The sequence below is a fragment of the Colletotrichum godetiae genome (genome assembly GCF_030913485.1).
Source record: "Colletotrichum godetiae strain CBS 193.32 chromosome Unknown BDP55scaffold_81, whole genome shotgun sequence".
NCBI lineage: Eukaryota > Fungi > Ascomycota > Sordariomycetes > Glomerellales > Glomerellaceae > Colletotrichum > Colletotrichum godetiae.
The window spans coordinates 102130-124699 of record NW_026851329.1 but is presented as its reverse complement, the minus strand read 5'-3'; the positions used below and the strand labels follow the sequence as shown (position 1 = coordinate 124699).

Here is a 22570-nt window from a genome sequence, read left to right as displayed (position 1 = left end):
TGGGAAAGGCTCGTGACGGGCGCCCCCTTTAGACTTTTCACTCCTCATCATGGCCCCTTTTTTGCTTTCTTTCCAGGAACTGCGACAACTTGTGGGCGGACGATGGCTGTTGCTTCCGTCCTCGTCTAAAACACACAACAAAAAATCCTCAAACCCCTCATGTCATCCCTTGCCTAGGTACTATGGTACCCCTTTTAGTTGACAATCTCCTCCGTCTCCTCGAGAACTTCCTCGACAATCTCCTCAATGATCTGCTCCTCACCCTCGCTGGCCTGCGTCTTCTGGGAGAGGAGGTAGGCGACAATGTCCAGGGGCAGACCGAGGTCCTTGCGCTCGTCGGCGACCTCCTCCTCGATGGACTCGCGCCAGGCGACCCACTCGGCGAGCTGGCGGCGGCGGGCCTCGACGACCTCGCGGTCGGCGGAGGCACCGCGGTCCATGTCCTCCTGCTCGAAGACGCGGCTGTACTCGCGGAGGTTCTTGCGAATCTGCTTCTGCTCCTCCTTGGTGAGCAGTGTCGGGGGGCGGGGGCGCCACGCAAGCTGCTTGAACTTCTCGACGGGCTCCTCGCGGAGAGCCTCACCCTTGAAGTCGTAGATGTGGTATCCGTTTTCCATCTATGGTGAGTTTGGTCAGTAATCACATTCGTTCCAAGCAAGGAAAAGCATGGCAACGTACAGAGTGCTTCCAGGCGGAGGCCCAGGTGGCGACGAAGCGTCCTGAGGGGTCCCACTCAATGTCGGTGACGCCGTAGTGGTCGCCCGTGTTCATGAGCTGAAGGTTGGCCGTCAGGTCCTTGTCTGACTCGGGCTTCTCGCCCTCAAAGTCGAGGTCGAAGAAGTCAAGGTCGGAGCTCTGCTGGTTGTGGACGGTGGCGATGACGACGAATCTACCGCGGGGGGACCAGTAGATGGCGTTGCTGTTCTTCTTCTCCAGGGTGCGGAGGTGCTTGAAGTTACCAACAACGTTGCCCTTGGCCTTCTCGGGGCAGAAGAAGGCAACGGAGGTCTTTGGGGCGACGGCGACTGCGCCGACGGGCTCAGTTGTCGTGATAATGACGAATCTGTCACCCTTGGGCTCCCAGGCAAAGTTAATGACTGTGTCCTTGATGGTGTCGACAACCTCAACGGGAACGCCCTTCTCCTTGATGCGGAAGATCTCGAGAGTGGTAGCCTGGGACTTCTTGGACTTGGAGTGACGGTCGACCTTGACGCAGAGGTATGAGGCATCGGATTGCCAGTGGAGCTTGGCGTCCGAGACGCTGAAGAGGGGCAGTTGACGGACAACCTCCTTGCTGGGGATGCTCATAAGACCGACCTTGGCGGGGTTGCTGCCGATTTCGGGTGTCCAGTAGGTAAGAAGCTGCTCGTACGTCTTGATACCATCTCTTTGAACGGTGGCCGGGGCCCAGTCGAACTCCATGATACCCTCGATCTTGATGGAAGTCTTGTCGAGGAGGTTCATGCGAGGAAGCTCGTAGACAGAGATACCGGTCTGGTAGTTGAGACGCGCGACGTACTTGTCATCAGCGGACCACTTGAAGGCGGGCCAGAGGAGCTTGCGCTGCTTTGCCTCGTCCATGCCCTCCATATCCAGGTTGGCGAAGGAACGGATAGGCTTGCCAGACTCGACGCTCCAGATGACGTAGTTCTTGCCATCATCATCGACAGACAAGGCCGGGTGGCCCTCGTCGGGGATGGAGATGGGGCGGGCAGACCATGTTACCAGGTACTTCTCGGAAGGAGACCAGTCGACAAAGGTGACGAAGGGGTGGGGGAAACGCTTCTGCCTTGACCACGAGGGGCCGCCCCAAGTCTGAACACCCTGAGCGTGAACCGAGGTGAGGTAGGTTCCCTGTGGTGACCACCGGATGAAGCTGTCTGTCCAATTTTGACGGTCAACGATGTTCTCTGGAATGTCCTTCTCGTTGTTCCAGAAGACGCCGACGGTATCGCCACGGTACATGGCGAACTGGTCTCTTCCACGGCCGCTGGGGTCCTTCATGAATGATCTCAGGTGTTCGGTCTCGGTGAACTCCTCAATGTGAGGCGGCGTGTACTCCTCGTGGACCTTGCCTTCGCGGCCGTAGCGGTCGACATCGGTGAGCTTGTTGACGCGGAGGATGTGCTTCTTGTCGAGAGGGACCTGGTCGAGTCCACGAACGGCAGCGGCAGCCTCGCTGGGGGAAGAATACTCGACAAAGGCAAATCTGAGCGGTCATAGTCAGCATTGCTATTTTGTCTTGAACGCGATCCATCTCTTTGGGTAAGATCCGAGATGGGATCCACCAAGGCAACCGTACCTCAGCGACTTTCCATTCTCGCCCATGGGCATGTAAATCAGGTCCTCCCTCGTCTTTCCAACAGAGTTCAGCTTCTTCAGCAAGAACTTGACCAGCTTGGGCTTCTGGTCCTCGTTAACTTCGGGAAGGCCATCGATGACCACGAAGGTGTCGTATCCTTGCTCCAGCTGAACCTCGTACTTTTCGCGCAGGTCGGAGATGTCGATCTCCTCCTCATCGTACTCGTCGTCGTCGAGATCTGCCTCGCGCAGATGGTCGAAAGAAGGCGCCATGATTGCGACGACTGGATCAGTCTACAGTCGAGGTGTGGCGGTTGTGATTTCTTCGGATCGGGGGACGGAAGGGGAAGGGGGTGCGTGTCTCTCGGTGAGGAAGCGTTGCGATGGCCTTTCTGTGGTGGGAGGAAAAAAAGAGGTGCCAAATAGAGTGGGGTCGGGGTGGCTTTCCAGTGGTTGAAAAGTGCCCCGCGATTTTCTCGGTTTTTTTGTGAGGGTTTTGGACTTGCGGAGCGCTTCAAGGTGGCTCTGGGAGCAGGGCAAATTCGGTGCAAATTCTGCCAACTGGCTCTGGAGATTTTGATGCTAACGACCTATTGACCAAATGGATTTCACGTCTCAAGGGGAGTTCTACAGGGGGGCACAAGGGAACCAAATGACTATCGCGCACATAATTTGGACTTCGTTTTGGAAAGTTTTTGGTGATATGGCAGATTCGTGTGGGCTGGATTATTCGGTTGTTCCGGCCCCGAAGAAAGCCCCTCGCTACCTTCGGTACCTTACCTAAGAAACCACAGTACCTGCCTAGTCGCAACTGTCGCCTCCAATAAAGTCACGTGGATATTCTGCCAGGTCTCACCGTCAGGCACACTTTCCCATCTTGGATTGCTCCAGGGCTACTCACCGCCCAGAGAAGCTTCCCCCGATAAGAAGTAACCCCGCCAGGTGCCAATTGCTGCCATGAGCGGCAGCGCGCACTGACCACTAGCAACTGCTACAGTGGAGGATGGACGTCTGTAGAAACACCACAGCAGCTTTGCTTCGCTGACCACACTGCCTGGAAGCTCCCGCCCAGCATACCCCCACTTCGCCAGGCTGAACCCCCCCCAAATTTTCTACGACGATTTTCTCGGTGAAGCTTCCCCAAGGCTGAGGATTCCGTACTACTCAGACACCTTTACTTCCCCCCACTCACCCAGTCACCGATTCGACTTTCGATACAGAGTGTCTGCACAATACACATTGACCATGGTTCGTCTCACACATCTGTTCCCTTGTGTGCGTGGGCTATGACGCTGACAAAGTGTGCCCCTCCAGTCGTCCTTCAGCCCGACACAAATCTTCGAGGACGGTACCACGGAGGAGAAGGGAGAGAATGCCCGTCTCTCCGCCTTCGTTGGCGCTATCGCCGTCGGCGACCTCGTCAAGAGCACCCTCGGTCCTAAGGGTATGGACAAGATTCTGCAGTCTGCGTATGTTGATCCCCGCCTACTTTCGAATCACCCCCCATTCCGCTGTGATCCACTGACATGGCTGACAAACGTCCAGATCGACTGGCGAGATCATGGTCACGAACGACGGCGCTACCATTCTGAAGTCTATTGCCCTCGACAACGCGGCGGCCAAGGTGTTGGTAAACATCTCCAAGGTCCAGGACGATGAGGTCGGTGATGGTACTACATCCGTTGCTGTCCTTGCGGCAGAGCTTCTGCGCGAAGCTGAGAAGCTTGTCGACAAGAAGATCCACCCCCAGACCATCATCGAGGGTTACCGGATAGCGAGCCAGGCCGCCCTCAAGGCCCTGAAGGAGTCTGCCGTCGACCGCAGCAACACTCCCGAGGCATTCAGAAAAGACCTGCAGGCCATTGCCCGCACCACCCTCAGCTCCAAGGTTCTGGCCCAGGACCGCGACCACTTCTCCAAGCTCGCCTGCGATGCCGTGCTGCGACTCAAGAACTCCTCCGACCTGAGCCACATTCAAATCATCAAGAAGGCCGGTGGCAAGTTGAGCGACTCGTATCTCGACGAGGGTTTCATTCTCGACAAGAAGATTGGTGTCAACCAGCCCAAGCGCCTCGAGAAGGCCAAGATCCTGGTCGCCAATACCTCCATGGATACAGACAAGATCAAGATCTTTGGCGCCCGCGTCAAGGTGTCAACAACGAGCAAGTTGGCCGACCTCGAGAAGGCCGAGAAGGAGAAGATGAAGGCAAAGGTGGAGAAGATCAAGTCGCACGGCATCAACTGCTTCATCAACAGACAACTCATCTACAACTGGCCCGAGCAGCTTTTCACAGATGCCGGCATCATGTCCATCGAGCACGCCGACTTTGATGGTATTGAGAGATTGGCGTTGGTGACGGGCGGTGAGATTGCCTCGACTTTTGACCACCCTGACCAGGTCAAGTTGGGACAGTGCGAGCTTATCGAGGAGGTCATCATTGGCGAGGATACCTTGATCAAGTTCTCTGGTGTTGCTGCCGGCGAGGCATGCACTATTGTGCTGCGCGGTGCTACAGATCAGCTTCTGGACGAGGCGGAGCGCAGTCTGCACGACGCCCTTGCCGTTCTGTCACAGACAGTGAAGGAGCCGTGGACTACTCTTGGTGGTGGATGTGCTGAGATGGTCATGGCCAAGGCTGTCGAGGGTGCTGCCACTCGCGTTGAGGGCAAGAAGCAGATGGCCGTCAGCAGCTTTGCGACTGCGCTGCGCCAGCTGCCCACCATTCTGGCCGACAACGCAGGCCTTGACTCTGGGGAGCTTGTGGCCCGCCTGAGAAAAGCGATTTACGACGGCATGACGAATTATGGATTGGACCTGCTGTCACCCGGCGGTGGCATCACCGACATGCGCGACTTGGGTGTCGTTGAGAGTTACAAGCTGAAGAGAGCGGTTGTTTCGTCTGCCAGTGAGGCAGCAGAGGTACGTCCCGCCCCCATAACGGTCCCTTTGGTATTGATTGTGAGATGATGTCTGGGATAAATGACTAACACACAGTAGCTTCTTCTTCGCGTAGACGACATCATTCGCGCTGCTCCCAGACAACGGCAGCGCGCTTAAACGACACGCGCCGATGATGGCAGCACCTGAGGATTTCTCGGCAGGAATGGGAGGTCAAGAGAGAGCAAAAAAAGTCATATTCGCATGTTGAGGCTGGTTGAAAGACAAAAAGTGAATACCATAGACCGGGGGGATCAATCTTGGGCTGAATGAATCAATGGCAGTGTCAGGAACGATTTGAACGTCCATTTTCTGGTTCGACTATTGCAGTGTCTTAACGGGATGACCTGTTCAGTTGGGTCCAACTATGCTGTACATGCGGTACACTTTTGATGCTCCCGATGGCCAAGAGACCGACATGGGACAAGACGAGGTCATGAGCTGACAGGCGGCTGAAATATGAGGCTCCACTCGCCCTACCGTATCGAACGGTAAGATTATGGCGTATATCCGTACATGACCAATGGGTGGTGGAAAGATGCGGCTTAGAATTGGACGATAACAAGCTTCGCCTTGCCCTTGGCCAGTCACTGGTAAGGAGGAAGAAGGTTTCCTTGTGCATGATCGACGCGGGATGCCGATGACAGCTGGGGTACCACGGTATTGGAAATAGGCAGAAGGATTGATTAATCACTTGATTTCTCCGCACGACATTGGCTAAGAAGTTCAGATTCTTGTGTCCGTGCAAGTTGCAAAAGGACTCACACCGGTAACAGCAGGTGAATGCGAACAGTGGGTAATAAGACTTTTATCCTCAGGTTTTCCTTCATTCTCAAGCATCCCATCCCATCTCTCATCAAGGCCGTTCGTCTCAAAACTTGCCAACGTTTACTTTCGTCTCTTGTATTCTCCCAGAACTACGGATATGGATTTCTGATCCAAAAAGGGATGGCAGATGCAAAACAAGACCCGGTCCACCGGGCCCGCAGATCGGAATGTCGAGGGATGGAGCCGGATGCCTGGAGGGCAAGCATTTGTCCATGAGTCGCATTGATTCTATTCCTTCTCCACACACCAACCGTAGCCGCTCTCACCAAGGACCAATATGTGCGGTACGAGGCACACGTACGTCGTACGCCGGTGGCCGTGCAAAAGTATCCCCCCGGTGCCAGAAGTATCCCTCCGGTGAAACATTACGGATGAAATCAGGAGTAAAACTCAACTCCTATTCTTACTTGGTTTCTGTTGGAGGAGGGCCCAGTATCTTGGGTATAGCTTAATGCCCCGTCAGGTAAGGCTCAGGTACGCATCACGTACCGGGGAAGCCACATTGACCGTTACAGACAGCTGCGCCCATGACGTTATGCTTTCGTCTGTTTGTTCTTGCCGTCCCCCCCTCTCTATCGGTGCTCCGTACCACTTCTTTCTATGTATTCTTCATCCCGGTTCACAAACGGCCCCGTTTGTACGCAGTATCCGTAGCGAAGCGACAGAACGGAGTAAGGTACGGATATAGGCCCAGGCCCAGGCCCATCCCATGCCAACCTGTCGCGTCCCACGCCACGTTCCTTGGACGACCACTGACGGTTGACCAATGTTCAATACGATACGGGCGAGAAACTACTACTCCGTACCACCAGGACGGGGATTTGCAGCTTCCAACCAAGGTTTCTTCTCGCACCCTCGTGTGTGGACCGGCTGTACGGCACAATGACGGTAGAATGCTACGCCGTACTGGACGGGCGGCCCGCTAGAACATGATTGGCTCGTACCTTGGTCAGAGATAGAAAGAAGGCACAGCAAACGCTGGATGGACTCTCCCAGCCCCTCCAAGTTGCCCGAGTTCTAACTAAAGGTGGGAAGAGGAAAGAAGGGTTTGTTACTTGGCAGTTTGTTGGTGGTTGCTTCCCGTCTTCTTGTTTGGCTCTTGTACTACCTTCTTATCTACCTACTCCGTACTCCGTACTTTACACAGCAATTAAGTGCCTCATTAGGTATTTGTTGCGTGTAGCTGCGGTAGCGACTGCAGCCAAGCCCATTAACGACTGCCCCAAGTCTGCCCAAGATAGCTAGCTACCTATTACCTGATACCTTGGAGGCTCCCATCGTGGTATCCATATGGGCGGGTGTTTGTCACTCGTGTGTGTGTGTGTGTGTCGGGCGTACGCTAGCCATTCTTCAGGAAGCACTACCCTCGAGCCGGCCTTGTCTTGTATGTTTCTTCTATTCCTTCTTCCCCTTCCCCCTCGTCTTTGTCCTTGCTCTCTCTCTTCCTTCTTCTCTTTCTAGTCTGGGCTTGGTTCCATCAGCTTTGACCTTGCTTTGCCTAGTCTCTAATCCAATCCCCCGTCAGCTTATCTTGGGCTTGTCCGTCACCTTGCCTGCCGCATCCATCTTTTCATAGGCGCGCGCTGCAGCACCCAGGCAAAGGCTCGTCTGCATCCGAGTGTGGAATTTGGACCAACGAATGTCATGGTCGCAATAGGATCTCTTACCTTACAGTAGCATGATCCTTTTGCCACTCTTCTTTGGTTCTTCTTCTCGCATCCCAGACCGTTCCCCCGTCATCTATTTATCCCGTTACATTTGGAGTCTCCGTCTCTCCGCTTGCCAAGCCGGCGCTGGGTAGGGCAAGTTGACAGACGCCGATGGCGGCCCCGCTGAAGAGACATGGTATCTTGGCGGCTTGGTGAGTAAACACCCTCATTCCTTGCTGTACTACCTTGATTGTATCTCCCTGCTATGCGGTCTCAGATGGCATCAGAAAAGTCTCAAGCCTGCAGCTTTTTGACTCGACCTCTCTTATTTCTTGCTCAATTATTTTGCGGGCTGCGACATTGACATTGCTAACATTAACTCTGCTATCAGTATTCTACTACTTGCATGCACAGCATGGATATACTCACGGTTTAACAGCAGCGCTGCTTTTGGTCAGTAAACCTCATGGACTCTTTACTTGACCTAATTTACAGATTGCGACACAATCATCGCATAGACGACAACTAATACTAACACCAAACAGAGCGGCCAATACATTTCTCGATCCTGACGCTCTTCGAATCCGGCTTGCTCATCGCAATATGGTGTAGACAGCTCTCGCCGTGGAGAAGTTCGAGCAGCAGATATCAACTCGCCAGCTTCTCTTCCTCGAAAAATGGCTGGCAAAGGCGACTCCAAGCCGGCATCGACGTCGCGCGCAATCCTCGGTTTTTGTTGTCACCTTACTTCTTCCTAGGATGCGCTATTATCTTGCGGTCATTGCTCTTTTGGCGCACAATCCGCACGATTCACTGCTCATGGGAGAGCTTCGAGGTTCGTCTGCCAAGCAGCTTGTCGCAAGGTTGAAAAAGCCCACGATCGGAAAGAACTAACACACCGCGCGCAGGTATTTCTCCCAGCTCTTGTCGTCCTTTACACGACAGTATCTCCCTCTACCATACGACTCCAACAACACACTGGCGACCAAGCCCGATCCCGACGCTGCTGTAACATTGCCCACTTGCGCTACTTCACTATTGCTATCGTTTGGGCCTGCGCCACAAGGGCCACGCTCGCACTGTCAACACAGTCAGCCGGCGCAATCTGCCCTGCAGGCTTCCTTCGTTGGGAAAGACAGATTCCCATAGCCCAGGTCGTCACTGTCATTTTGGATGCGCTGCTGTTGTTTTACCTCTCGAAATGGCGGCAGGACACTGTGGACGATACGCCGCAAGCCTGGGGATTCGTGTCAAGACTCTTTCTAGGTTCCGCAGGCGTACTGGCCTTGCTTGCCTGCTTCTCCATCCACAATGCTCGAAATACCCGGTGGGCGTTTGAACTGCAGTTTGTCGAAATCAGAGATCTACTGACGGACAGCACGGTGGCGTCGCTGGGGCTGATTTTGGGATTTTATGTCATGAGTGACATGCATCCTAGCACGTTGGGGATGGTTGTCACGGCTTCAGGTGTTTATGCCCATCAGCTTGTCCGCATGCTGCAGGCTGCGCTGCCAATGGACGGTTCTCTGCCCTACATGATAGCCAGCGCTCTTACGATAGTATGTGTCGGCCTCCTTTTGCGATACGAAAAGGATATCGCCACCGCCTCTGGGTCCTCGCCGGGGGATCCACGACTCATCAGGTTTCTCTTGATGTGGTACGTCGTTCTTGTCGGCGTCCTCTTTGGAACCTACCTCATCTTCTACCCGGACTTCAACTCTACCGATACCCTATCCTTCCCCGACCTCCTTTCTACGGCAAACACCAAGTCCGACACCTGGATCGGGAGAGCGAATCAGAGCTCTACCCTCGAGGGCGCAGCGAAAGAATATCAACAGCGGTATGGTTTGGCCCCGCCTCCTAACTTCGATAAGTGGTACGAGTACGCTGTTGCCAACGGCTCGCCCATTATCGACGATTTCACACAGATCAACGACGATTTACTTCCGTTTTGGGGCGTTGCGCCGAATGTTCTACGCGATCATACGAAGCATTCCTCGGAGATTCCGTGGCTCGGTATGGGAGGCATTCGGATTCGTGGGGGAAAGGTCAACGTGGCTCCCGGCACGCCTGGGTCTCACATGTGGATGATGACCTCTATGAAGAACATGATTGAGGACTTTGCCGAGCATCTCCCCGACATGGACTTTGCCATCAATCTTAACGACGAACCTCGCGTGGCGATCCCGTTCGAAGACATGTCGAGGCTTCACAGCGTTGGCCTGGAGTCGAGGACAAAACTACTCCATACGAAAGACCGAAAGACGTTTGACAGATCCAAATCGGCAGTTTGGGGCGACGACGATGCTGTGAAGGGGCCTGAGGCGCGGTCCCCATTTTTTGAAGACCGCATCCGAGATCAAAACTACTACGAGTTTGTTGCTCCAACCTGCCCGCCTGACTCCGCCGCCCGGAATACGAGATGGTGGAGCACCAAGGAGGCGTGCCGTGGATGCCTCCTGCCGCATGCTATCCGCGTCTTTGAGGCGCTTGAGAACCCCGTTGTGTCGAATTGGACCTCGGCAACAGACCTCTGCCATCAACCGGATTTGGCCTACCTTCACGGATTTTTACTGTCTCCTGCGCCAGCCCTGTTCACCAAAGAGGCATTTCCCGTGTTCAGTCAAAGCAGGACGTCAGGATTCTCTGATATCCTGGTGCCTTCCCCTTGGAACTACGACGACAAGGCTGCATATGATGAAAACGAGGATATGGAATGGAGCAAGAAGAGGAACACCATGTTCTGGAGGGGCTCATCTTCGGATGGGTACGCAGCCCGGGGCTCGTGGCAGGGCTTCCTCAGGGCTCGTTTCGTCCAGGCTGCAAATACGATCACCCGGGTTGCCAAACTTCAACAGGATGGTCAGACCAAAGTCTTGGGACCAGAAGATGCGCCAAATTTTGACGTTGGATTCGTGAGCAGATGGACCAAGTGCCACCGAGAGGACTGCCAGAGCGAAAAGGATACCTTCTGGGGCATGGGCCAGGATTCGCCCGACAAGTCCCAGGTCCCTTTCACTGACCATTGGAAGTACGCACACCTGATGGACCTCGACGGCGCGGGATTTAGCGGACGCTTCATTCCCTTCCTCCGCAGCAAGAGTCTTGTTTACCGCTCCGGCCTCTTCAGGACTTGGTTCAACGAGAGAGTCCACGCGTGGCGTCACTACGTCCCCGTCGATGTGCGACTTCACGAGCTTTGGGATCTCCTATCGTACTTTGGGATTGACACAGAAGGCAAGAGGCGAGCAGAGGCTATTGCGGAAGAAGGCAGAGCTTGGAGCCGCAAGGCGCTCCGGAGAGAGGACATGCGCGTTTATATGTTCCGGCTACTGCTGGAATGGGGACGATTGGTGGATGATGAGAGGGATCAACTTGGTTTTGCGGTTTGATGAAATACCCCCTTTTTCCCTTTATCTTCGTTGCAATACCGGTTCGATAGCATTGGATGCATGGCGTAACTTGGATAAGAATGGGGCTCCCGGCGTTGGGTTGATCAGAGGGCTCATGCTTGACATCCCGTTGATAGAGCATCTAGGGATTACGACGAACGAACACGATTATAGGTAGAGGCTTTGAGCCACTCTAGGTACATAAATGAGGACATCACTGCCATTCGGCACTCGAAATTGGTTTCGTCCAGATTCATTCTGAAATGCTAATCCCCTCACATCACAGCTCTCGTAGTCAGCTTTCGCATTTACATCGGTTGACTATAAGCACTGTGTATAAGTCACGATAGCGTGTGGCCTGATCATCGATGCGCGACTGCCATAGTGTGAGTTTGCCTCGAGGCTGGAACCATCTTGAGGCTTATGGACCTTGGACTCATCCGTCTCCCATGTGCTCACGCTGAGATACACCACTAATTTTATTCGCTGGTGTCAGCTATTGAACCCTCACCAAATGTGAGTGTGTATAAAGGCTCTCATTGGATGGTTAGGCCTGCCGCCTACATATGCAGACAGAAATGACTGGATAAGCACCTGTCCAGCCTGCCTTGAACTCGCTTGGCTCCTCCTCCTCCTCCTCCTCCTCCTCCTCCTCCTCCTCCTCCTCCTCCTCCTCCTCCTCCTCGCCTCATGAGCACTCAGCATTCAGGCAACCACAGCAGGCAAATTTTCCGGCAGGCTCTTGACGGTATAGGTTTGATTGTGCAGCAGGGGTGTTAGCTTCGCTCCTGCACCGTAGTATCTTGGTGCTTGGGTGGTGCAAAGACACACCTTAAGCTGGCAGTCTGTTGGTTTCTTCTGCGTGGCCGAACCTCAGCCTGGTCACATTTCTCCATTCCCCCCAGAACGAGGCTCTTCTGCTGTCACGCAACGTCATCTTTTTTGGCTGATTTCTTGATTATGGGCTTCAGATCGCGGTTATCGGCATTCCTCAAACTTGACAAATCTTCTTCAGAAAACAACGACAGTCGTCCAGATGCTAGCACCGATGTTCAAAGCAGTAGTCCGCACCTCGAGGACACTGCGGGAACGACCGAAGACGATTCTCGGGGCAACCTAAACACATCATCGACGCGGGAGACCGACTATACAACCGCAAAGAAACCAGACGCATCTCCTCACGGCATCAAGATCCTCGTCCCGCAGCCAGCGGACAAGACAGGCTGCGTGGACATTGTGGCCATTCACGGGCTCAACGGTCATCGCGAGGATACATGGACAGACTCCGCAACGGAATTGCAATGGCTGAGCGACTCTTTGTGCCTGCCAAAAGACATGCCCACGGCACGAGTGTTGACATTTGGCTATAACTCCAAAACCTACTTCAGTCGATCTGAATCGGAAGTCCCAGACTTTGCCTCAGAATTGCTCTGGGCATTGAAAGCTCACCGGACAAGCGAAGAAGAAAAACAGCGCCGCATAGTCTTCATTTGCCATAGTCTTGGGGGTCTAGTTTTCAAACAGGTACGCGCAGTCTCTTTTACTATTGCCCTATCCCCTTTTCGCATTTCCTGCGCAGCCCTCTGCAAAATTTTGCTACTTTCCGAAACCAAGCGATACTTTCTGTTGACAGATTCAGGCCGTAATCATGGCCCATGAGCTAGATCGCCACTACTCCTGTATCTTGGATCATATTCACGGTGTGGTTTTCTTCGGCACCCCGCATCGCGGCTCGAGCCTAGCTACGTGGGACGAACTCGGTACTCTCATTGTCAAAGCTAGTACACTTGGATACGCGACCAACAGCAAACTTTCGAGCAATTTGAAGGTTGATTCGAAGTTTCTGAGGCGCATATCAGAGTCATTCGCAGCTCGCGGGGAAGACTTCGAAGTTAGAAGCTTCTATGAGAATGTGAAAATGAATGGCTTGAATTGCAAGGTATCGTAGTCAGCCGGGCATCAAAAGCCTCCCCTACCATGTACCATGTGTGTAAACTTACATTAAAACTCCAGGTTGTCGAGAAGGAATCGGCCACTTTGAATTGGCCTAAAGAGCTGCCCATTTCCTCGAACGCCAATCACTCTGACATCTGCAAGTTTCCGTCACCAGAGGACTCGAGATACAAGGCTGCTTCTCTAGCTATTCGCGAGGCGGTCGGGGAGCTACCATCGGGCACCGATGTTCGTGAGTGTTGCTAAAGGCAAGTGCCATTAACCATCGACATATCGACTAACAGAACCCAAGCACTTGATCCGCTAGCGATGGCATGCCTGAGAGACTTCAACGCAGACTACGAACATCATCTTGGCCAAATCGATGATCCAGTGCCCAAGACTTGCGAGTGGATTACGTCACATAAGAAATGGAATCTATGGGACTCTGTGCCAGGCCCAGCTCTTCTCTGGATCACAGCTGATGCTGGTTGCGGAAAGTCAGTGGTGGCAAAGTATCTCGTCGACTTTTTCCAAAAGCGAGACGTTAGGGCACACCTTGATACCCATGTCTGCTATTTCTTCTTCAAGGAAGGACTAGAACATCAGGACAACGCACCATCAGCTGTATCAGCGATCCTTCATCAGCTATTCTCCAGACAACGTCGGCTGATGCACCACGCCATGGCCAAGTACTCTAGCATGCCAAAGATTAGTTTCAATCGTTTTTCTACACTTTGGTCTATTCTACTAGCGACGATGAAAGATTCCAACACTAAGAACGTAATATGGATATTGGATGGTCTAGATGAGTGCGAAGAGAAGTCATTGGACGAGCTCATCAAAGCTCTGGCGGACTTCGTCCAGTCGCGCAAGTTGGCGCCCGTCAAGGGAAGGCCGGCCTGCAAGATCGTCATCCTTAGCCGACCCCTCAACTCTATCGAACGGGTGTTTGGACTTCGGTCAGGAAACGCTAGCCAAGAGACTGGCTTACAGTACAGCTCGCAGTGTGGCAGTTTCAGGCTCAGTGCCGAGGAAGAGAGCGGCTCCATTGCGAAGGATATTGCTCAATTCGTCAGATCAAAAATTTCAGATCTTGGTCAGCAGTCAGGACTATCCCCTGACATTCTCCGTCGACTTGAACAGCGACTTATCAGCAATGCCGATTACACTTTTCTTTGGGTGTCTTTGGTGATGAACATCGTAGAAGGAGCGGAGGTTGACGGAATTTCAATGGATCAGATCGAAGCCATCTTGGCCACTACCAAGCCCGAAGACGTTTACGAGAAACTCTTGTCTGGTCGAGTGTTACCATTAAAAACCAGAAAGGTTTTATTGCTTATCCTTGCCGCCGTTCGTCCGTTGACATTGGACGAGTTATGCGGAGCTGTGGAAGTTAATCAAGACTACCACCAACAACAAGATACCAAAGAGTCGGAAAGAGTCATGGCCCATTTAGGATCGATATCTGTGAATGAGCTCGGTCAACGAAAGCAAGTTCCAGAGCTCAAGGATACCCAAGAGTCTGGAATTACCAAGGCCATGACAGTATTACCATCAATCTCCTCGTCATACGCAAAGAGACGAGTGAGAAATCAAACGAAACGAAGAGTTATTACCAAGTCCGGAAGAATAATGGCTCCGACACACTTGACGCAGATGTTGGAGAGCAACGAAAGGAGACGCATGAGGGCCGTTAACCTCCGGCATGAGGCACGTCATGATAAAACCAGTCGACAGCCAGAAGTGCAGACAAAAACAGTTTCAAATCTGCAAGAGCTGCAGAATTTCATGTATAAGCCGTTCATAAATCATCTACGTCAAATATGTGGCCATTTCGTCAGGGTTCGCAATCAAAAAATCTATCTAATCCATCAGACAGCCCGTCAATTTCTTCTGCATCAACACAGAGAACTCGGTTTCGGAGCGATTTCTCAAAGCAAAAAGTACTCTTTACCCACAGATCGAGACAGGCAAGAATCAGGAAGCTCGACACTTGTTTCGCAGTGGCAACATTCAATCAGTCTGGCGGATGCTAACCTATACATGCTCCAAATCTGTGCCGATTACATCGACCTGTTCCGGTCAACAGAGCCATTCAACAAGACTGCCTTGCACCACCAGGAAGCAAGTCTTTACCTCAAAGAGTGTCGCAAGGATATTCCTCGCGCATTCCTCAAATACGTTTCACGTCATTGGTTAGATCATTATCGACCTATACGGCAGGATCTGAAGCTCTCTTATGATTACCTACTTCAACCAAATACTCCACAGTTCAATGCATGGATTATTTCTCATGGTTCGTGGATGCCGGAAGAACAGCGGAGAGTTCTAGAAGTAGGAGGTGTTTCCATAATTGAGAAGGGAAAGGGGGTGGAGGAGCTTAGCACGCCTTCAGGCCTCCCCTACAAGGCGTGTCAAGGCACAGTCAAAACGCGTCAGGCTGACGCCAACCTCGGCCCTTCGGAGAAGAAAGAGCGAGAACTTCAAGCGGCTCTACAGCATTTCAATCTGATAGGCAGAGAGATTAGCCTATGGGAAGCAGAGTATCTTCATGGGAAGCGATACTGGAAAGGAAAGGATTACGTTGAATCAGGCGATATCAGCACAGAACCCTCCGACGAAGATGAAGGAGTTGACAAGGACTCAGACGAGTCGAAGGCACCGATTCCCGATCGTATGCAAAATTACCGCCAGCAACAGAGCAAGCGTGTTATTGAAATCATCACGGAGGGCCGGGAACCAATGTCAGCGTCTATGGCGAATCCAACTTCGTCTCGTTCCTGGCTTGCGTGACGATTTCCTCGGACGCGTATGCTCACCGACAGTCTTGGAAAGGCTATAGATGAACAAGCAACCAGACGACTGGTACAGAAGCATTAAAACTTAAGGCTCGTCAGGATTTCAGTTTCAAGTTCAACCTCATGTAATGGCTGCCTGGAATTGGAACGTGATGACGCGAAGATTTAGGCACGAGGAAACGAACCAAGATGGTTCAAAAGCTCGTGATCGTGATATTCGTCTTTAGCAAACGTAAAGTAAGTCACAATAAGAGCAATGGAATATGCCTTACCGGGGCATCTTCCTCGTACTAGGTTGTAGACACGCATTTTACATGATTCCGAGGCGGAGAGTTTACAATCCGTCTTGCGAAGGTAAAGTGACATTGGCTTTGACTTCAAAATACCACGACGAGCATGCGATGCCTACCGTATTCCACGCTCGCTCTGTTTCATAATGGCTTCTACTCAACAGCTTCCCATCTGCCTACCGTAGAGCATAGTCTCTCATGCGGCACAACCAGCTTATCGTTTCCTCCCAGCGCTGGCAGTGATGCGGGGGTCACAGCAGAGCAACCCCCCCGACTGACCCAGGACAAGAAGCAGCCTGTGACAGCACCTTGAGAAATCCTAAATACATACAGTCACTTTCAAGCTCTCCTCTGTGGCTGGGAGATGGCGTTTGTGAGACGCGGGGTCGGATTGTTGGGTTGTCTCAGCCGCGACGGATGGGGCTGGCGTTGTATGACAGGAGGCGTAAACCCGATACTGCTGATAGGTAGGTGTACCGGTGAAGCATTACAGACGGTGACAGGTAAGCTACAAATCACACTCCAGACTCATGCTGGATTCCTCTCTTCTGGGTGAATTTGCAAATCTACCTTCGGAGGAAGCCGGGAGGTATCAGGCGTGCTGCAGCCTTTCATGATGAAGCTGTTGAGAACGGCGGCATGTCAAGAGACACAAGTGACATCAGAGACACCATATCCAGGCTTCTTGGGAAGTGCGAATGTACTTTCACATGTCTTTGATGCGATCTGCAGTTCTCTAGAGAGGCAAGGCAACCAACCGGAAACCGTGACATTGAGCCCATGCCGGGTATCATTATGCCAACTGTCACAAGGGCCTGAACGGCGAGTTTTCTTGATAAGGATATGCACGATAATAGGTTTTCGAGACGGCTTGTCTGCTATGCAGCAGGGAGTTATTCTGAGTGAGAAATGGGATTCATGTATCGTGTGATTGGCGGTCAGGGAAGCGCTGTTTTAGGTCTCAGGACTGAAGCGGTGAATAGGAGGCGTGGCCAAGTATGGACCTGGGCTGAGACTTGGGGGCGTTTTCCGCGGTGGCAATCTCTCCCAAGATTCACCGCGATTTTCCTACCGGTTGCGACGATTCGATTGCTTCCAGTAGAATATAGTATCTGAGAGGGTAGGCACAGTCGCACATTACCTAGTATGTGCGAGACTGTGGCTATTGCGGATGTCTTATCACACTGGCAAATCGTAAACTCTCTTCGAGTGACATGCCGGAGCTAAAGCTGTCTGTCATCCGGACTGGTCCTGGGGTAACCGAGACAAAAGTGTCGTCAGCTGAAAGCCCTACGAGACATGGTCATCTATAACCGCAATAAGCCAAATCGTTTGCCAGCTGTTGGTGATTGGTGCCACTACGAATCCCTTCCTCTTCTTCCCCGACGAGACTATGCGGAGCAGGTACGGACACACAGCCCTGGATTTCCTTCAAAAAAGGCTGGGGCAAATAAACTTGCTTCTGCATTAACCGTTTGAGACCGCACGGGACGAAGGAAATGCTCCGCGTCTAGCCAGTTACTAACAGTGACACTGCCAGACAAGCGATCTCCGGCCCCGACTCGTGCTTGGTGCGTAAACTCACAGGACACTTTGCCGAGACGGGGAGGTATCAACAGAGTGCCAATGCCATCGTTCCCTGATTTCTTTGCGAAGCTAACGGATGTAAGTGCTAGCAAGGGGTGACCAGCAATGTCGTGACCTTTAGAGCAGGATGTGGCGCCTGTCAGTGGTCACTGCCGCCTCGTGTTGCTATCCTTTGGAAGGGAAGCAAATCACATGTGAAGGGGAGTCGGTCCTGTGGTCCGTGGAAAAGAGCCCGGCCTCGGGTTCGTTAGGGATGAGTAGCGGGCGGCACCACACCACAAGTCCACGACAGTACTCTGTAGATGATGGTGGACCCGGCTTCCACGAGTGCCATGATGAGCAGTGCAGACTGCAGAGGCGTCGTGTAAGTAGCCGTTGGCTGTGGCCTCTGGATGATGGATCTCGGGGGCACACTTTTGCCCCTGGCGCCGTCTGGTTCGCTGCCAGAACGGTTGTCATTACAGGCAGGGGAGACCGAGCAGGATCAAAATCGAACAATTACCATGTGATAATTGAAAATTAGTTGTAAGCAGCAGACAGTCGAGCTTGATCCGATCCTTGTCCCCCGTGTAATTGACTATGTTGGGATTGGTCCTTGGGGATCTCGATGGTCTCAGCGTTTGGGTGGAACAGTGAGTATCGATGGAAGGTCTCCACGATAATCGGGATTCCGAGAAGTCGATGGAGCCTTGTTTCCCAGTCCACAGAATATCACAATGGCCGGCATTGACGAGTGCTTCTACCGCAAGGTAGTTATCCATCCGGAGTAAAGTATTCGAACCTGGGTGAAGACTCAAGGCTCAATAGTGAATGAGAAATGGTGTGTGCACTTCCCGAGGTACGTATCCCTGGAGAGAGCAGGAAGTCACGACTTGCAATAGCAAAGTGCAAGAGCAAAGACCGGGGATTCATCCATCTGAGTGGGGTTTCTGTCAGTACGTACCAATGAAGCTCTGCCATCGCGACAAGGCCATGCCCTGGACTGCAACCATCTCAACAAATTTGAACCCCAACAGAAAATTTCAAGGACAGCAAATAAAAATAAAACTAAGAAAGCAATTGAGGGGGGAAAGGAGAGCAACAACTGATCTTCACAACGCTACAGAAGCGAAGCAGGCAAAAACCGGACCCTGGAATGCCATGATGCTTCCAGAAAACGGCGTTCCCACCTTGTTTCAGGGTCTTTGCGTCTTGTTCAAGCAGTGAGCTGTGGAGGCCCTGGAGGATGGGAGAGTCGAGCGACTCGATCCTGGATCGTTTCATCCTCTGTCTCGCGGGTTTGCCCGAGGCAAGTCGAGTCGAGTCCGATCGAGAATTGCCGTAGTGTCATTATTCGGTCTCCCCTATTGTATTGCAATCCTGGGGTGGAAATTGGATGCCATGCCATACGATTCAGAAGAGTTGCTAGCGGGCGAGAGCGCTTCTATGGCATTTTCTGGAACGTCGTCGACGAAAGCGAGGGCGTCAATTCAAGATTCAACCCCCTTCCCCAGCTGCGGGCCCTTGATTGGTTAGCCGCGTCAGCAACTTGCTCTACTCCCGATTGGCTGGTTCAGGCTGAGGACGTTGCCAGCCAATCGTGAGGCTCCAGTCTGTCGCGTCTTCCCAGTCTGTTCTGCTTTCCGCTGCTTCGTTCGTGGGGTTGAAAGAATGGAACAAAAAGGGAACCGCTTCCTGGCCTGCAGAGGGGTACGTACATTTCGACTATCCCTGTCATCCCACCGAGAAGCGTGGGGAACCTGGGTACGTACTGCCGTCCCTGAAAGCTGAGGATGGCGGGCACCTTACCCGATCGTATCCCCAATGATTCCTGATTTCTGTCAACATTTGAAAGTCCAATATGTTGGCCCTGGTCTACTGCGGCGCAATAGCATTCTCCGCCGTGTACTTATATCGAGACTCACCCCAGAGACATCCCACAATGAAGTAAAATCTCCTGATCGCGAAGCTGTCGGGGTAAGTCGGCGGAAAGATGTACCTACTGAGCTCCCAACGCACAACAACGTTCATTGAGAGTACTGTGGTACGGTTTCCGGGCATGTGGTGAGATCGAAACGGATAGGAGCTGCTGGTCGAGTGGTGCAGGGGTTGGGGCGGTCGTTGATCTGACTCGATATTGGCTACGCTGCCACACCACCGTCTACGACTGGAGGATTTTCCGATCTGAATCTCGCCCCGAACAAGCGCCATCTTCACATGCACGGACGAACGCCGGTTTGTGCCAGACGTATCCGTAGGCGTATGCTCGACATCTGGGGGAGTGACTGGCGGGCGGTGGCTGCACCACTTTCAAGAACGAGGCCAATCGTTGGTCTGCGTGTTGCATGTTTGCTACGAGACAAGACGTCGGAGAGCACAAGTATGACCACGGGAGGCACAACGGGAGCGGCAGGACGCCTGATGCAGCTCGGGCGGCAAATCAGCTTCGACTTACATGGTGGTGTCTTGAATACTGCCAGACCGTGGGCCATAGGTCTGAAGGACCGACACGACTGGTACCACGGCAGTGAAAGCATAGGCTGTCTTGCGCAAGATATGTCCAACTCTGGCCTCCGAAGAGGCTGCCCCATGATCTGTAGGCCTCCGATGGAAGCGTAGATTAGGTAAGGTATCGTGTCCTATGTCAAACTATCGAGGCCATCCGGGACCGACTGGTGGACCTGGTATTCTGCTGCTGATGTTGAAGATCAACCACATCGGCATTGCCAGAGTCTGGCTCTGACCTGGCTCCCAAGCTCTAGAGACCAGCAGACTCGCTCGAAGGGCGGTGAGGTTGGAGCATGGCCCGAGTGGACCACAGGTAAGGCAAGGGTGCATTAGCATGAGCCAGCCGGTGGTGAAGAGGCAAGCCGCAAAGTGCTTCGGAAACGGAGGGCCAAAGGAGGCATGGAGCGAAGAGAGACGGTTCTAGGGGTGGAGAGAAGTATCGGTACTCCTATCCCCGTCAAGGTATGTCGGTGCCGAAAGGTACGAGTACCTGACGAGGGCTCCGAAAGGCAAAGAGACAGCGTACATGTCTTGTCTATCTCGCGTTGCAATGGAGCGGTCCATGTGTTGCCCTGCCAGGCATGAATTTGCCTCCCAATAGGGGTAGATGTGTTGCTGGAGCTGGAACATGATGACCCAGATGCAAACAGTGGCAACGGCGGAGACGTCGAGAGGATCCAGACTGATGCAAATACCGTCGCGTGTCGATAGCGGATAGAAGACGTCGAAATGCCGCCCCAATTGCTCCAGGCTCATATCGACCTAAGCGTCAAGTCAGAAGGGAATGGGAATAAGGGCGAAATTCAGCACGGTCAAGACTCAAGTTGCAGCTTGCCTTGCCTCGAGTCTGTGCGGTAAATGCAGCATTGCAGCGCCAGTGAGGAACGGTCAGTAAAAGGCAGACAGAGTGACATTTGCTTCAGGTACCTCACTGTAAGCTGCGTCTGATGCAGGTGGACTGCATAGGTTGGGTGGAAAGGTTACCGCTACAAGAAGGTCTACCAGAGTTAAGGCTCAACTTGGGGGTGAAGCGATCTTGGTAGATGTAGATGTACAATAAAACACGGTTGATGCATTCCCAACTTCCCAACTTCCATTCCTTCCTTTTCGCCTTACACTAGACTCAGGTACGTACCAAAGCAAGACCCTTCAGACCGCCGACTTCGTCCCAAAAATCCTTTTTCAGCCGATCTTTTTCCTTGCCTTTCTGGTGCAGCACACAAAAAAAAAAGGTGTGCCTTCTCCAAAAAGTTCTGGGCAAGCCGCAAAATCCTCGTTCATTTTCGGTGTCTCCAAATCTACCACCTTTGACATATCCATCAAAAAAACGGTAGGCCGGGTTTTGGCTTGTGAGTGTCGTTGCTGCTGCGGGGAGGTAAGCATCTCCCGTTATCAATAACAGCCGAGGAAAAGGCCACCAGACCACAGATCATTCACGGAAGTACGGAGTACAGAGCAAGGTGAGGTACAACCTGTGTAGCTACCCTTGGCACATTGCCTTAATAAGGTATTCAATGGCATTTGACATGACCAAAGCCCGTGTCTGAATGTCTGAACGCCGTCTGGAAACCCTTTGCCCCTCCTGCCTTCCGAAGGTAGTTACCTTATAGACCAATCTGCAATACATGCCCCAACTAATTGGATGGTACGGATACTCCGTATAGGAAGGATGGAAGGAATTGGTTTAGATGCTTGACCAGGCGCAGCTTCCAGCTTCGGTATTTCCTTCCGTCCGGCCTCTCATGGGATTCGGAAAGGCTACCTGGGCACCTGAGTTAAGGTACTCCGTACTTGCATGGTAGCAGCATTAGCAGCCCACGGAGAGAAGGAGGTGGGGAGGAAAGATACCTCTTGACGCATGTTAATTGGTGCAACAATCTTGTACCTCGCCTAAGAATGTACGAATACTTGACTTTCTTGCCTCCTCCTCCACATCGTCGTCCTTTGGTGGGTAACTCAATCAACATCGAGGCCCAGCAGAAAAAATCCAACAGCAATTGGAAAAGATAGAAATCGACCACCACACGGCACGACTTGACACGACACATTTCATTGCTTTCACACCCCCGGTGCCCCATTGCCTGCCCTCCCCTGCCACGCATTTCGTCCCTCCCGTCCCTGGTCCTGCTCTCTCTCCCCTTGCACCGTGCCCTGCAAACCCCCGCAGGCCACAAGCAACGGAGCTGCCTCTCTTCCTCTCTCCAGTTTGTCCCCAACAAAAACGGAACCGAGGGACAGAGACATACAACAGCACACCACACAGCACAGCGCAGCACACATTCGGCCACCACCACTACCTTACTATTACTGAAGGTGTACCCAGCAGCAAGACGCACGCAGATATCTAGGTAGTCCACCTCAGTCT

The 22570-nt window shown here is 52.7% G+C and overlaps 5 protein-coding genes across 5 annotated transcripts; 4 read left to right on the top strand and 1 right to left on the bottom strand.

Annotated features, from left to right (window-relative positions):
* Positions 1-194: 194 nt before the first annotated feature.
* BDP55DRAFT_566091 (eukaryotic translation initiation factor eIF2A) lies at positions 195-2574 on the bottom strand (the record flags this gene model as incomplete). The annotated part of the gene is made up of 3 exons (XM_060570480.1): positions 195-617; positions 679-2209; positions 2303-2574. The coding sequence occupies 3 exons, from the start codon at positions 2572-2574 to the stop codon at positions 195-197; spliced, it is 2226 nt and encodes a 741-aa protein (XP_060422752.1).
* Positions 2575-3208: 634 nt separating this feature from the next.
* On the top strand, positions 3209-5421 carry BDP55DRAFT_414949 (chaperonin Cpn60/TCP-1 family). Its single transcript, XM_060567402.1, has 3 exons — positions 3209-3549; positions 3616-3770; positions 3847-5421. Exons 1-3 carry the CDS (start codon positions 3547-3549, stop codon positions 5267-5269), a joined length of 1581 nt encoding a protein of 526 aa, XP_060422751.1. The 5' UTR covers positions 3209-3546; the 3' UTR covers positions 5270-5421.
* Positions 5422-6442: 1021 nt separating this feature from the next.
* Positions 6443-7152, top strand: BDP55DRAFT_414963 (uncharacterized protein). The gene has a single exon (XM_060567403.1). The coding sequence runs from the start codon at positions 6595-6597 to the stop codon at positions 6991-6993; it is 399 nt and encodes a 132-aa protein (XP_060422750.1). The 5' UTR covers positions 6443-6594; the 3' UTR covers positions 6994-7152.
* A 735-nt stretch (positions 7153-7887) lies between these two features.
* BDP55DRAFT_734498 (uncharacterized protein) lies at positions 7888-11108 on the top strand (the record flags this gene model as incomplete). Its single annotated transcript, XM_060580212.1, has 4 exons — positions 7888-7928; positions 8108-8169; positions 8262-8551; positions 8625-11108. The coding sequence occupies 4 exons, from the start codon at positions 7888-7890 to the stop codon at positions 11106-11108; spliced, it is 2877 nt and encodes a 958-aa protein (XP_060422749.1).
* Positions 11109-12443: 1335 nt separating this feature from the next.
* On the top strand, positions 12444-15836 carry BDP55DRAFT_566104 (uncharacterized protein; the record flags this gene model as incomplete). The annotated part of the gene is made up of 5 exons (XM_060570482.1): positions 12444-12632; positions 12748-13047; positions 13122-13293; positions 13354-14563; positions 14633-15836. 5 exons carry the CDS (start codon positions 12444-12446, stop codon positions 15834-15836), a joined length of 3075 nt encoding a protein of 1024 aa, XP_060422748.1.
* Between the last annotated feature and the right edge of the window lie 6734 nt (positions 15837-22570).